Source organism: Misgurnus anguillicaudatus, chromosome 3 (assembly GCF_027580225.2).
Source record: "Misgurnus anguillicaudatus chromosome 3, ASM2758022v2, whole genome shotgun sequence".
NCBI lineage: Eukaryota > Metazoa > Chordata > Actinopteri > Cypriniformes > Cobitidae > Misgurnus > Misgurnus anguillicaudatus.
Genome location: NC_073339.2, coordinates 16,224,647 through 16,238,765, shown reverse-complemented (window position 1 = coordinate 16,238,765; position 14,119 = coordinate 16,224,647). Strand labels below are relative to the sequence as shown.

Genomic DNA, 14,119 nt, shown 5'->3' with positions numbered 1-14,119 from the left:
TGGGAAAATGCTCTGTGCACTGGCGGTAAAATATGGTGGGGTTGGTGTGATGGTCTGGGGCTGTTTTGCTGCTTCAGGACCTATAAGATTTTCTGTGATAAATGGAAACATGAATTCTGCTGTCTACCAGAAAATCCTAAAGGACAATGTTCAACCATCTGTTTGTGACCTCAAGCTAAAGTGAACTTGAGTTCTGTAGTATGACAATGATCCAAAACACACCAGCAAGTCCACATCTGAATGGCTGAAGAAAAACAAAATGAAGACTTTGGAGTGGCCTAATCAAAGTCCTGACCTCAATCCTATTGACCTTAAAAAGGCAGTTCATGTTGGAAAACCCTCCAATTTGGCTAAATTACAACAATTCTGCAAAGATAAGTGGATCAAAATTCCTCCACAGACTCACTGCAAATACTTGATTGCAGTTGTTTCTGCTAAGGGTGGCCCAACCAGTTATTAGGCTTAGGGTCAAGCACTTTTCATACAGGGTCATGTGGGTTTGGATTTTGTTTTCTTTTCATAATAAAAAGGTTCATTTAAAAATTACACATTGTGTTCTTTTGTACTGGAAAACAAGACAAAAATACAAATTGAGTATTCCATTATTGCAGTGCTTGTACTACACTAAAATGCCTAAACATTTGTTCCTACACATTAGGTTACATATTTTTTGCAACATTTTCATAAATCTCATTTGTTTTTCATGTCTTTTTGAAAGGTAAATGCAGCCATGGTGGGGATGCTGATCTCAGTAGTGCCCAGATTCCTCGTGGTGGGATCAGTAAGGATGAGAGCCATTCTTATAATGCTGATCTGCACAATACTGCTGTAAACCTGGCAGCTGATGCCACCACAGAGCTGTTAGAGGGCATCCGTGCAGCTATAGGCAACAATGACTTTCTACGGTATGGGGTACCTTTTGATACATCTTGACATTTGTGTTTACTTATATTTGCCCCCCATCACCTGATACCATCACTGTCATATTGTATCAGCATAATATTTTGTGGTTTGTGGTTCTTCCTATCTCTGTCAGGTTAATGGGAATCACAAGATCAGTAGTGCTGGCTTTTGTGATTGATACCACAGCTAGTATGGCAGTTTACTTGGACGATATTAAGAAAGTCACCGGTGATGTCATTGACAAGAAAAAGGGAACTCAAGATGAACCAACTGAATATATTCTGGTGTCGTGTAATGAGCCAGGTAGCTTCAAAACCGTCTATTATAAACTCAACAGATGGGTTTTCTTATGTAGTGTCCTAAACAATGTATTACGCACTATGTTATAATGTAACTACTACTAAATGTATTAATAGATTATTTATGAATTTGTAGAATTTGGACCGCTGATAAGGACCACAAATCCAGATGTGATGAAGGCCGAGATTTTTCATCTCAAAGCTAGCGACGGTGGAAAGGGAATGTGCCTGTCATCTCTTCGGGTATTGTACTCTCACATTATCATATGTAAATGGCATTAGAAATAAATTGTTTACTTGTAGCCTATATCTTTTCTAGTTTTGGAAACTTTTACTTCATGAATATTACAAAATGTGGTACATCAGTGTAAACTGGAATCACCTAATCTCTCCTCTCTCTCTCTTACCTTCGGTTGGTCCTGCAGTTGGCTTTGACAGGTGCTCCACCCTCTTCGCATATATATGTGTTTACGGATGATTCACCTAATGATATAGGACTAGAGAAAAGCATTACAACCCTCATCCGTAGCACCAAATCAACGGTAAATGTGTTTTGCTTCAGAAAAAATGCAGTTAAAGTTCTAGATATAGTTATTGCATTTCATTTTTAGTTTGAGTAGTGGCATGTATACTTTTAGAAATCTAAATTGTTTTTGTTGATACGTGATAACTTAAATCAAACCTTTAAACATGAAAAAGTATAACGTTTAGTTTTCATGTCCTACTTTTTAGACGTCTTTAGATTTCTTGCTTTACAGATTGAGTTGGAAATGTTGCTTTATCGCACACAATTCACCATCCAACAGTTTCATAATGTTTTCACCTCACTGCTGTTTTGTTCAGGTATCTTTCATTGTTCCACTATGGCTAAGGAGGAGAATGGCTTTGGTGGCACAGCCACGCTCAGAGTTTCAGGTGTATCATGATCTGGCTTTGGCTTCTGGGGGTCAAGCCATGGAGGTCTCCAGGACCATGCTTACTCAAACCACTGACATCATTGCTGATACCTGCACTTCAAAGCTGGTACTTCTGTGCTGCTCACACACGCAGTGTGAAAACTCTAACCTGTTAACATCAGTGCTAAAAATGTGTATGCGTTGTGAAACCAGACTAAACAGCTATGTGTCTGAAAATGCAGAATTGGCAACTATGTACATATATATCTACAGTCTGGGTTAGTGCAATTAAGTGGAGGAAGAAATTAATTTGCATGTTCATAGATCCACATGTTCTAAATTAGGAAAAGGGGTAGAGTTACATTAAAGCTATTCAAACTTTTACATATGCTATTATGATGCTCAACGATGAGTTATAAGTGGAAAAAAAATCCACTACAGGGGGACTTTAAAATGGCTATAAACGTTTAGTACAGTACAGTTAGTCAATGAATGTCAGTAATGGTGCTGCTTTGGTATCGTGTATGGTTGTGTTTGGTTAAGACATAGTGACAGTAATTTATTAAAATTAATAATATTAATTTGGCTAATGGCTTGAGATCGTTATTGGCTTAAAATCCCCAAATGCGTAAGGAATGTATTGGAATACTAAGTTAAACTAAAGCTTGTCTTACCTATGTAGGTTTTTATGACTATAAGCACACACGTTTTCTTTCTTGTGTCAGGTCACAATTCTGCAGCGCTCCAGGAACCCTGGACGTGTCGAGAGTTTTCCCTTTTTGCTAGATAAGTCCGTATCTAACGCCACCATCTACATCACAGGAAGTAACCTGCTATTCACTATACGCAGCCCTTCAGGTAAATTCAGAGGCCATTTTACTACAGCAGTGTTCTTTTACTTGGTTCAAAGCAAATCATTCAAATTATGTTTCCATTGTCTCATTGATCTTACTGTATGTTCTTGCTCTAGGTGTGTCTCAAACTAATACAGAACCCAATGGGAAGTTGGGAACAAATGTTAGAGTGGGAAACCTGGAACGATTTCAGTTGAAAGCAACTGAGATAGGCATGTGGTACATTGACATGAGGTCAACGCAACCCTACACAATAAAAGTTACCGGTCAGCCATTTACTGTCTTTACTGTCTTGCCAATCTTTCTCGAGCATGAGTGTCCAAGATGAATTGCATATCAAGCAAAACAAAAAATTACAGAGTGCACCTTTAAACAATTTGTCTAAATCTGACTTTTATGTTGTTTGAGTGACCTGAATAGAATAGTAAGATAATAAACTTGGGAGTCTCTGGAGTGCTAGATATTTTCAAGTGTTTTGTATCTTTACAGTGAAAAATTAAACCAAGAGCCCCATTTTTTCCAGGTCAGAGCACAATTACATTTATTTATGACTTTGTGGAGGAATTCAAAGGACCTCATCCTGGTTTTGCCATCATTAATCAACGGCCACCAGCAGGTTTGAATCGTTCTCATGTGTAATTATTAAAGCAACACTATGTAGTTTCCATGTAAAAATGACTTACAGCTCCCCCATGTGGTTGAAAAGCGCAACAGTGGCTGGTATCAGGCACTCTTCTGCAGGCAGGGGGAGGGGCGGGGCTGTGTGCTCTACCCTCCACCGCCACTTTCAGAGTGTGCTTGTAGCAGCTAGGAGGTTGCTCAGGTTGCAGCAACAGTACAATTTGTCCAGATAAAAGTTTTTCTATCACTGAAATAATTTTAGAGACATTATTTAAAGGTAAAAAAACTACATAGTGTTGCTTTAAATATTTCTGAAATTAAGATAATTATTATAATTTGGAAGTTGATTGTTTGGTCGTAATGTAGGCTTGCCGGCTAAGCTGTTGCTAACGCTGACCGGAGATAAAGGTCCAGAAGTTTTGGAAGTGCAGGAGGTTTCTCTTGTGGAGGTTTCTGGGAACACTGTATCTACCGGAACCGTGGAGAAAATGAATAATGGAGAAGTCCTAGTTACAGTGAAAGAGTTCCCAGAGGGTGAGTTTGCGGTACTGCTAAAGGGGATGGATAAAATTTCCAATTGCCCGTTCCAACGACAGACTACCACACAGATGTCTCCATCCAAACTCAACATCAAGGTACATACGTGCTTTATTAGCACATACACTTTTGTCTATTTTTCAAAAATGATTTTATTTTATAATAACACTCATAGTCAGATGCTAAAATTGCTTAGGAGAAATACAATTTAGAAACAAATAAGTCAACTGTTCAAATACATAAAGAGTTTATGCCGCCATGTTGATTCCAAACCGAGGCTGTGAGGGATTGTTTTGTATCAGGATGCTGGTCATTTAGCCATCAAAACACAGAAAATACATACAGTCAGGTCATATTGTGACCACTTTTATCCAAATTTCCATTCCTCTTTTTTTCTTTATCTTTCCCATAACAGGTAATTGCAGATGGGTCCATGCATCCCGGAGAAAAATATGAGCTCCATTATACTTTAACAACCAATGGAGCCAGTGGTCTCTACACAGTTCGAGCAATGAACGACAAAGACTACATCATGGAACATACCTCAAAGTAAATTCTCCACCTAATTTTAACTTTTAGATGCTAAAATGGTACTAATAAACAAATAAACATTCCTCTTACATGACATTTAATACATTTTTGTTTTGTCACCATCACAGGCTTAATCTTGTGAGTGGAGGGAGTGCTGTAGGGATTGTGTCTCTGAGTCCTCCTGCTGACACTTTCATCATTGGAAAAGACGTGACTCTCATCATTGAGGCCGAGGGTCCGGGGGGCACGGATTATAATTATGCTGTGCTTCGCCTTCCTGTCGTCTCCAAGGTAACCTCAAATGGTTTCGGACAGGCCGCATTTGCAACTTGTTTTAAAATGAGTCACGAATGATCTTATCACCAGTCCATCCATGTTTGGGTGTACCTAAGTATGGTAGCTTCTATTAAGAATAATCATTTACTGACCCTCATGTTGTAACAAAACTGTATGAATTTCATTGCTCTGCCAAATGCAAAATCACTTCTGACTGTGAATAATATACATTTGTATTGTGTTTCATTGAGTATGTAAGGAACATTATTTAGGCTTTAAGTTTTCTTCCCCCTTTCATCCAAGGTTGCCGACTTCACACCTCCACAATGCAAATGGTTTAGTCAACAGGGACATTGCATAAGCTATCCGTGCGACTATTCAACATGGGAAGTGTCTGTTAACATCATGGATGACATCACAGGTGTCGAAAGCGTTACCGCTCTGCAGGGCGGTGGATACTTAATTCAGACACCAGCAGAAGATGGTGGTATATCCATGGTGATGGGTCATTATAAGTCTTCATGTTGTAGACTTTCTGCGGCTTTGCGCATAATTGACAAAGCGGGAAATACTGATATATGCACTTATATCTATGAAAGAGACCCCAATGCTAGCTAGGGATGTGTATTGCCAACAATTTCCTGATATGATACATATATCGCCACGATAGGATGCACATCACAATATGAGCCAATTTTAAATGACATTTTTGTTCAGTATTCAGTAACATTATTATCTGTTTATTGTAGATTAACTAAGCAGTGTTGTAACAGTTGTGTTTTTGCCATTCCTTTATTAGCTTTCAGGGGACTCGTAGAAATATATATAATCTCAGAACTACAGAACTTAACTCATGTTGATTCAAAGCATTTTACAAAGATAGTGCCTTACTCTAGGCATTGTATTCTTCTCTATAATTCTTCTTTATCTATGATTATATGCATAAACATGTTTTCAGAATAAATACCATTACTCTATAGAAATTATTATTAATGTGTATTTTGAAGTATATAGCTCCAAATCTCTTCTCCCAAAGACATACTTTTCACCTGCAGATTTTTGTCGTCTTTCTTCACAAATGTGTTACTGTGTTATAAAAGAGTGGCTAATAAAGTAGCGCGCACTTCATTGATTTTTAAGGTAACTTAAGGATATTTTACAGTCAATGACTGTCTTCAACATAGGCAACGTCTGGATTTCAGTGAAATATTTGAATTATCAACACCATAATAAATTTTGAAGTGCCGGTGGTGGCACTTTGGCCTCATGGAACTCATTTCCATAGCATAAAGTACAGTTAACTTTGTCTTTAGAATTTAATTCATGCATTTTCCTTTCTGAAATACCATTTGCATTGTCCTGAATGTAAAAAGTATAAACACTGCCACCTAGTGCTTGAACTGATTGGCAACCTTTTCCCTCTGTTTGAAAATGTAGAGCCAACTAAATTTAGATTTTTCTTATATGATAATAGGACTTGAATAAATGTTGTAAGAATCAGTATCAAATCTAAACAAATAATATTCACCTTTTGACGTATCTTATAACAACTGAAATTCAAAAAGCATGTACCAAATTATGTTGGCAGTGTAATGCAAAACTAAAAGATGGTATTGTATGCAAAAAAGCTACTTACAAGGAAAAGAGTAGACGGAATAGAATAAGTGCTAGTATTACTTGAACAGGTGTAGACGAAAGAGATGTGTTGTTGATTCTTTAAAATGGCTAACAACTTTTTTTAACTTTTGCATTTATTATTTTAAACTTATGCCATTTAGCAGAGCTATTTAGTAACGGGTGACATGCACTTGTAATTAAATTACTTTACATTTGAAAATAATCGTAATCAGAGTACAATCAATTTTATTGTTATAGATTCCGTTACATGAATTCCATTAAATATTATTTTCTTTCTACTTTTTAAAATCTTCTCATGAGCTTACAAAAACTTTTATAAGCCAACTGATACACAGGAATAGGCCTAAAGTGTTTCTATTGTTTATTCTATTGTACACGAATGGTGTTGATCTTCACAGTATACTATATACAGTATAACATTAAAGGTCAAACGATTTAGAGTAATACATTTAAGAAGTTTGGATATATTCTCCATTGTTTACACCAGATTGTATATCTTATGTGTTAAATATATAATATGTTAATGATGTTACTGTAGTGAAACAGTGTGAAATCTGATCTGAATCTAATATGCATAAAATAAGCCCACACCGGGTTTCTATTTCACAAGCAGGTGATAAGTTTAGTCTTTAACAACTTTATGTTGTTATTTTGTGGTTAAGTTCACCTCACACATCTGTGATATCCTGTCATCGTCATTCACATTCAGCAAAACATTAACATAAATGTGCTTGCAGTATTCTGGTATTTAGACACAAAACCGTATTGTTTGAGGGAGATCATTGCTTTTTGTATTAACCATAATTTTGTAAATTCAGTGGTTATTTACACTGGTGTCCGACTACAGAAAAGATCTGCGGTTTGAATAACTTCTGTGATAATTTCGCAAAAATTGTCAATAATTTTGTATGGAAAACACTTGGCTACAAACTTAGTGTGTTTTATAAAATTGTAAAATATTACACAACTACACAATGTAAATATATAACAGAGACAAGTAACTAAATCTATCATGATCATTTAAAGAGCACATATTGTTCGATTCACGATCTTACATTTCCTTTTGGAGCTACAAAATATGGTATGTGGTAATAAATTGTTTTTAAGCATAAACCAAGCCAACACATTGTATTATACCAAATAAACAAAAATAACGTTGTTTTATAGCAACGACATAGGTGCCTTTTAAACATCAAGTGGTGATTTGATCATAGCAATGACCTTTGGAATGTTGCTATCATTTCATTTACTTTTTTTAACTATGTATTTATAAAATATTTGTGTGTGAGTGTTCTTATGAGCAAACATTTACAAAAAGTTATATCAGCAGGATTTTTTAAAAAGAACAATGTTTTTGCTGATATGAGGTTTATTCATGTTATACATGAAATGTAATGTCAAATGCACTAACAAACATAATCTTAAGATTTAAGATTGAAATATATTTTCTTGCTCTACTGTATATCAAAACAGTACAATATTACAATAAAACTTAAATATATGTGACATCAAATAAACATCAAATGTAATCTAAAAGTAATCAAAAAGTACTCAGATTACGTTTCACACAATGTGTAACCTAAGAGATTAGGTTACTGACTACAAATTTTGCCATGTAGTTTGTAATGAGTAACTGAATTTAGCATCTTAATGACTTCATCGTATTTGCATTCAATAAGAGTAAAAACCCTTTATACCCAAATGTTCCAAATGTCAAAAAAGTTACTCAAATCAATCAACAGCACTAATAAAGCCCCATTCTTACAGATCATTAACTAAAAAAAATTGGTTTAGGGTTTAGTTACTCTTATAAAACATAACCTGTCTGACATTGTGATTATTACAGCAGATAATGTAACATTGTAGCTGTTTGAAGCTGTACATTTGCAAATATATTGAGTTTTGATAAAACAAATGTAGCATATGTAAAATTGCCAGTATGCAGATTTCTATTTTGCTTGCTAAATCAATAAAAACATTTAACTTCACATTTTTAAACATGGATGGGGGTAAAACGTTGTTGGTACGAAGCCCCTAAGGGGACATGGAGCAAAAATTAAATAAAGTTTAGTTTTGCGTGCACACGTGAAACCATCGCGTGTGAACGTGAAACTAAAGTTTTCTTAAAAATTCTGCACATGAAGGTTTCGCGAAAGCACGTGAAAGTTTCGCATATACACGCGAAAGTTTCACTTGAGCATATAAAACTAAACTTTAGATTTTTCTACTCCAATGTCACCTTAGGGTCTTGGTAGTTGGGCAATAAGCAGCAAGCTTATTTTAATGCAGGCAAAGTCATTGAAAAAAAAGATATTTAAACGATGGTAAGTGGTACCCACTGACATCCATAGTAGGAAAGAAAAATACTATAGAAGTCAATGGGTACCTACAACTGTGTGCTTACCCTCATTTTTCATAATATATTTTTTTGTGTTCAACAGAATAAAGAAACTCATACAAGCATGAGGGTGAGTAAATGATGACATCATTTTCATTTTTGGGTGAACTGTCCCTTTAACTGCCACAAACCTTGAAGTTTTCTGTAAAAATAATATTTGTCTTTTACAGTGGATCAACTAAATGTTTTAATAAACAAAATATATATATATATGTTTTACTTTGCTTCATGTAACATATGTTGCGAGTTAACATGTTTCTTCAGATGGGCCGACTGAGTAAACCGTTTTCCACATTCCTTGCACTCGAAGGGTCTCTCCCCCGTGTGGATAAGCTTGTGTCGTTTAAAATTACCTAGATCCACGAATCCTTTTTCACAATGGGGGCAAACATAACGTTTCTCTCCTCTATGTCCCTGCAAATGCATATTCAGAGCAACTCTATGTTTGAACTTCTTCCCGCATTGAGTGCACGCGAACGGCTTCTCGCCCGTGTGCATACGCATGTGAGTAGAGCGGTCCGCTTTAGCCAAGAACCTCTTGCCACAAACTTTACAAGGAAAGGGCCTTTCTCCAGAATGGATGAGCTGATGTTTGGTAAGGGTGAAGTGATAAACAAAACTCTTTCCGCACTGCTCACACTGATAACGCTTCTCCTCCGCATGGACTTTTACGTGCCGGTTAAGTCCTCGAACACTGGGAAAGGCCTTTCCGCACTGGGAGCAGGTAAATGGCCTCTCACCTGTATGTAGTCTCATGTGGTTCTCCAAGGCGGATGCATTGCTGAGGACTCTTCCACACTCGGAGCATGTAGTAGTCCTATGCAATGTTTTGTTGGAATTTGGTAATGATTTATTTGAGATCGAAAGTGTTGCTTTACTAATCGTGTCATTTTGTACCCCGTCCATCCTCATGTCCTTGTAACTAACCTCATCTGACCTATTCATTGGTTGGGATTGTAAAGAAGTTTGTGTCCTTAGGTGAATCTGGAGTGTGGACTTATAGTTTTCATCATCGTTGAAGTGGTCTATATCACTTTTCTCTGTTTTGTTCTCTACAGTACTAAATGAAGCACTACGGCAAGGGGAAAACTGTACATCTGCTGCTTCCAAACAGGTTTCTGAAGGTACAGCGTGATCTCTACGTAAAACGACATTTGAATTGGTGGAAGCTGCGGCTTGCTGCTCCTTCATTGTTAGCAAAGGTGCAAATTTCCCAGGTGGATGTGAATGGTACATAGATGACTGCTGTGTTGCATCGTCTGTCTCTAACAAAATGGGTGAATGTAGTTGCAGAGTATCCAAAGAGTCAAGCAAACCCGGAGTATTATCAGGTGAAGGTAAAAATTGATCTAAGGAGGAAGAGAACTGATCAGGTTGAGCTGAATACTGAGATTGCATTGGGTTTAAAGTATCTGCTGATGAAAGTGTTGGGACAGATCCCTGAAGGTGGGGAGATGTAAACAGGAAAGAAGGCGGAGCTGCTTGAGCCCGATTGGGTTGTTGCACTAACGGAAATTGGAACTGTGGACTTATCTGTGGAGATGAAGCTAACATTTGGCCTTGGGGTGAAACACGAATCTGATCCTGGACTTGAAGAGGTTCATCTGGTGTCACAGAGACTGGAAGCTGGCTTGATGGCATGGGAGCATGTACTAGTGGTGCCACCTGCTGGCCTGTCTGTGGTGAAAAGACTGGCTGCTGTGTGAGCGGTGAAAACTCTGACTTGTTAAGTGAGGCCCTAGAGAAAGTTTTCTCTGTATGTTTACCATTTAGCTGTTTGGAGGAACGAGCCTCCGATACAAAGACTTGGCTTTGACGTACAGGGAGTTGTGCTGGCTGGGTGCGATGGGAGGTGTTGTGAAGTGACCGACAGACATTTGAAACAGGATCTTTCTGATAGGCCACTTGGTTTAACATTTCAGATTTTTGTTCGGGTTGACGGTAAACTGTTGTTGGCTTGACTTGAGGTATAGATGTGCAGTCTGGAGCACCAGACAGCTTAGTCACTGGCGCAGATAAGTTAACTGTTGAAACAGGAGTATGCTGTATTGGAGTAATTAATGCTTGGGCTGGTGCAATGGCACTTTTTGTCTGGTTTTGGGAATATGATACTTTATTGTTTTCTAATGTTCTTTCACCTGTATGCCTGGTTGGGTTTACAGGCTGGTTGGAGTTTTGAGCATAGAAATTCCCTCTGGGATTACACAAGGAAGTCACTGTTGGGGGTGATTTCCCCCTAGAGTTGCCATGTTGTCTGGTTATTGTTTGAAATCCTGGTGGGATCACAACTGTGGATAAAGAAATAATTAAAATAATACCAATTATAATAAATATAATAATAATAATAATAATATGATAAAGAATAATAGAAAATATTACCCAGTCTGTGAAAAATCCAGCTAAAGTCATTTTTTGTGATTTATTCTATACATTACATACATAATCTAAAGAACATTCTGTGAAAATATAAACTTAATATCTTTAATATTGTGAAATCATGATTAGATCATAAGACTTAAACCTGGATTTTACAGACAGAGTCACATATAAAATACTCAAACCAATTTATGAATGACAATTGTACCTCTTTCCACGGTTTCCTTATTTGGCTCTCGGCGCACCAGTATTGGCTCAGCACCCTCTTGCTTCAGTAGAAAGTATCCTGGTGCATACTTATTACATTCAGGTTCTTGAGGCTGAAGGCACAAAATATAAAATTAGACTGTATACAGGTGTATAGCGTATTCACATCTACAAACTAAACTGTATAACGTACACTGAACAAAATTATAAACGCAACAGTTTGTTTTTGTCCCCATTTTTCATGAGCTAGACTTTTTCCCATTTTAGAGTGGCCTTTTATTGTGGCCAGCCTAAGGCATACCTATGTAATAATCATGCTGGCGAATCAGCATCGTGATATGCCAGACCTGTTAGGTGGATGGATTATTTCAGCAAAGGAAAAGTGACAGATTTGTGCACAATATTTGAAAGAAATGTTGTATGCATAGAAAAAGTCTTTGATCTTTGAGTTCAGGTCATGAATAATGGGGGCAAAAACAAAAGTGTTACGTTTATAATTTTGTTCAGAGTATATGTACACTGTTAGAAAAAAGGTCAAAAATATGTACCCCAGCTGTTACTGGGGCATTGCCTTTAAAAAGCTTTTAACATGTATCTTTGAGATATTAATATGCACTAATATTTGAGATACTTTAGGTGCAAAGCTGTACTTTTTTTAAAGGGTACAACCCCAGTGACAGCTTGGGTACATATATTGAGCATCTATTAAATTCATAAATGTAAAGATAGATTCATATATGAATAAATCATAATTAGCAGAGGAAAAACATTTTGACACTATAAATCCAAATGTTGCAAACTCATACAGTGAGGGTGGTATGATCTGGACCTTTCTGTATTGGATCACACAGTTAACTTGGAAAGCAGATAAAAGAAGGGAAGAGACCTACAACAACTAAAAACGTTTGCATACACAATGTCTGTTACAGTGCTGAGATATTTGTCCTGTTATTTCATACCTCTTGTTTAATAAGAAGCAAAGCAAGCTGTCTTCTGCCATCCTCACTGGCACACAGACTGGCCAGCTTATCACTTGTAATGTCTCCTACATGTCCTAAACACTCATGAGGACTGCAGCCCTGATCAACCAAAACTGGCTTTTCTGTTAAGAGAATAGAAAATTAAAGACTTTTATTTTTTATACTTGTGTGCTGCAGTAATTTATACATCTATTTTTTATTAAAAATGACATTCTGATAAAGACTAAACGTTAGCAAATTAAAAGCAAAACGTTAGCGAGCGGTAAACTTGTACTTTCTGTGTTTGCCTTATTAAATCCTATATTTTTACTATTTTGCATTGTTGCAAAGCTTGAAATGAAAATACATTTATAAATTAAATAAAAATATTAAAACAGGAAAATTATAATTAGTGCAAAATTATAATTGGTGCAAGTTTGTCGTAAGATAAAAATAGCTGTCGTTATAAAAGTCGTTATAATGTTCCAGGAAGTGTGTAATGCACGCCATAACCCAGAAACAAGTAACGCTTCTGCGAAAAAAAAAAAAAAACGTGCAAATAAACATACCACACTGCACGCCAACATCTCGAAATTTGGAGATGTTATAACTTTTCTTATTCCCAACAGCTGTAATTCTGCTTTTGACTCCCATGGATAATTGAGCTGTCGTGAGTTTGCCATTCTCCTGTCTCAGCTGCACCAACTCCGCTTTCAAGTGCTGTAAAGAAAGCTGAAAAAGCTTCGTTGCTTCCCTGACAGCGGTCTGCAATATTGTTTCCATTATGGATGTGAACTGGGTTTGAAATCCGCCATAATCCTCCACGCTCACACTCGGATTCATTATCTAAACAGAAGCAGTTTTTGTCTGTGACAGCGCCGACAAAGACGAGACGGGGGACTAGTCGGGGAGGGCGGTGTTAGACTTCCGCACTGAATTTAAATACCTTTATTTAACCCAAATTCATATGTATAGCGCTTTTCGCAGTATTGCATGCAAAGCAGGTTTACAGAAAATACATTATCGAACAAACAGTAAAGGTATAAGAAAACAATACTGAAATAAGCGGAAATACATAGAATACATTCAATTACATTGCAATATTTTACGTGAGACGCTTTAGCGTTACTTAGGCTACTGTAAAAAAGTATTGTTTACATAATAGTAATATATATATATATAATTAATAATTATTATTAATAATAATATTCATAAAAATGTGTCTCTTTAAATGGTCACATAGGAATGCGAAAACAGGCACATAAGTGTCAAAAATGCCAGATCCCCGCTGCCTCATAAGGCATTGAAGTGTGAATTGGATGAGTGTCTTTTTGTACTGAAATTCAAGTGGCCACTCCGTGGGTAACATAACAAAAGTATTATACTTATTAAATAGCATATTAAATGGTATGTTTTATAATTAAGGATGCATTACATTAAATTAAAAGGCTTTCCTTTGCTCTTCTTTTCTATTCAATGTGTAACGTTATGGTTTTTAGCAATTGTTGAAACTATCTAACTTTATATGGCACTTCTCATATCATTTCATCTTTAAAATGAATCGCTTGTTTTTTTCGTTTGGTTTTTGTCACTGGATAAAAGAGTCTGCTAAATGCCAAAATGT

The 14,119-nt window shown here is 36.6% G+C and overlaps 2 protein-coding genes and 1 long non-coding RNA gene across 4 annotated transcripts in view; 1 reads left to right on the top strand and 2 right to left on the bottom strand.

The window, feature by feature from the left end:
* vwa11 (von Willebrand factor A domain containing 11) overlaps positions 1 to 6,050 on the top strand; it is an 82,172-nt gene extending 76,122 nt beyond the window's left edge. For both annotated transcript variants that reach the window (XM_073862433.1, XM_073862432.1), the window contains 12 exons: positions 719 to 905; positions 1,037 to 1,206; positions 1,339 to 1,445; positions 1,628 to 1,744; positions 2,046 to 2,225; positions 2,824 to 2,956; positions 3,069 to 3,218; positions 3,476 to 3,568; positions 3,940 to 4,208; positions 4,526 to 4,659; positions 4,770 to 4,932; positions 5,221 to 6,050. In XM_073862433.1, the coding sequence (XP_073718534.1) occupies positions 719 to 905; positions 1,037 to 1,206; positions 1,339 to 1,445; positions 1,628 to 1,744; positions 2,046 to 2,225; positions 2,824 to 2,956; positions 3,069 to 3,218; positions 3,476 to 3,568; positions 3,940 to 4,208; positions 4,526 to 4,659; positions 4,770 to 4,932; positions 5,221 to 5,535 (2,018 nt within the window). In that variant the 3' untranslated portion in view covers positions 5,536 to 6,050. The remainder of the gene's footprint in view (positions 1 to 718; positions 906 to 1,036; positions 1,207 to 1,338; positions 1,446 to 1,627; positions 1,745 to 2,045; positions 2,226 to 2,823; positions 2,957 to 3,068; positions 3,219 to 3,475; positions 3,569 to 3,939; positions 4,209 to 4,525; positions 4,660 to 4,769; positions 4,933 to 5,220) is intronic.
* LOC129444278 (uncharacterized) overlaps positions 1 to 14,119 on the bottom strand; it is a 321,920-nt gene that overhangs the window by 47,327 nt on the left and 260,474 nt on the right. The window lies entirely within an intron of this gene.
* LOC129444273 (uncharacterized) lies at positions 7,080 to 14,029 on the bottom strand. The gene is made up of 4 exons (XM_055204826.2): positions 13,065 to 14,029; positions 12,496 to 12,638; positions 11,538 to 11,649; positions 7,080 to 11,241 (listed from the first exon to the last, which is right to left on the bottom strand). Exons 1-4 carry the CDS (start codon positions 13,336 to 13,338, stop codon positions 9,170 to 9,172), a joined length of 2,601 nt encoding a protein of 866 aa, XP_055060801.2. The 5' UTR covers positions 13,339 to 14,029; the 3' UTR covers positions 7,080 to 9,169.

Coding starts and splice junctions, on each gene's coding strand:
- LOC129444273 (XM_055204826.2), bottom strand. CDS start 13,338: ATGAATCCGAGTGTGAGCGTGGAGGATTATGGCGGATTTCAAACCCAG. Junction 11,650..12,495: donor TGCTTCTTATTAAACAAGAG/GTATGAAATAAC, acceptor TTGTGCCTTCAG/CCTCAAGAACCTGAATGTAA. Junction 11,242..11,537: donor TAAGGAAACCGTGGAAAGAG/GTACAATTGTCA, acceptor CTTTATCCACAG/TTGTGATCCCACCAGGATTT.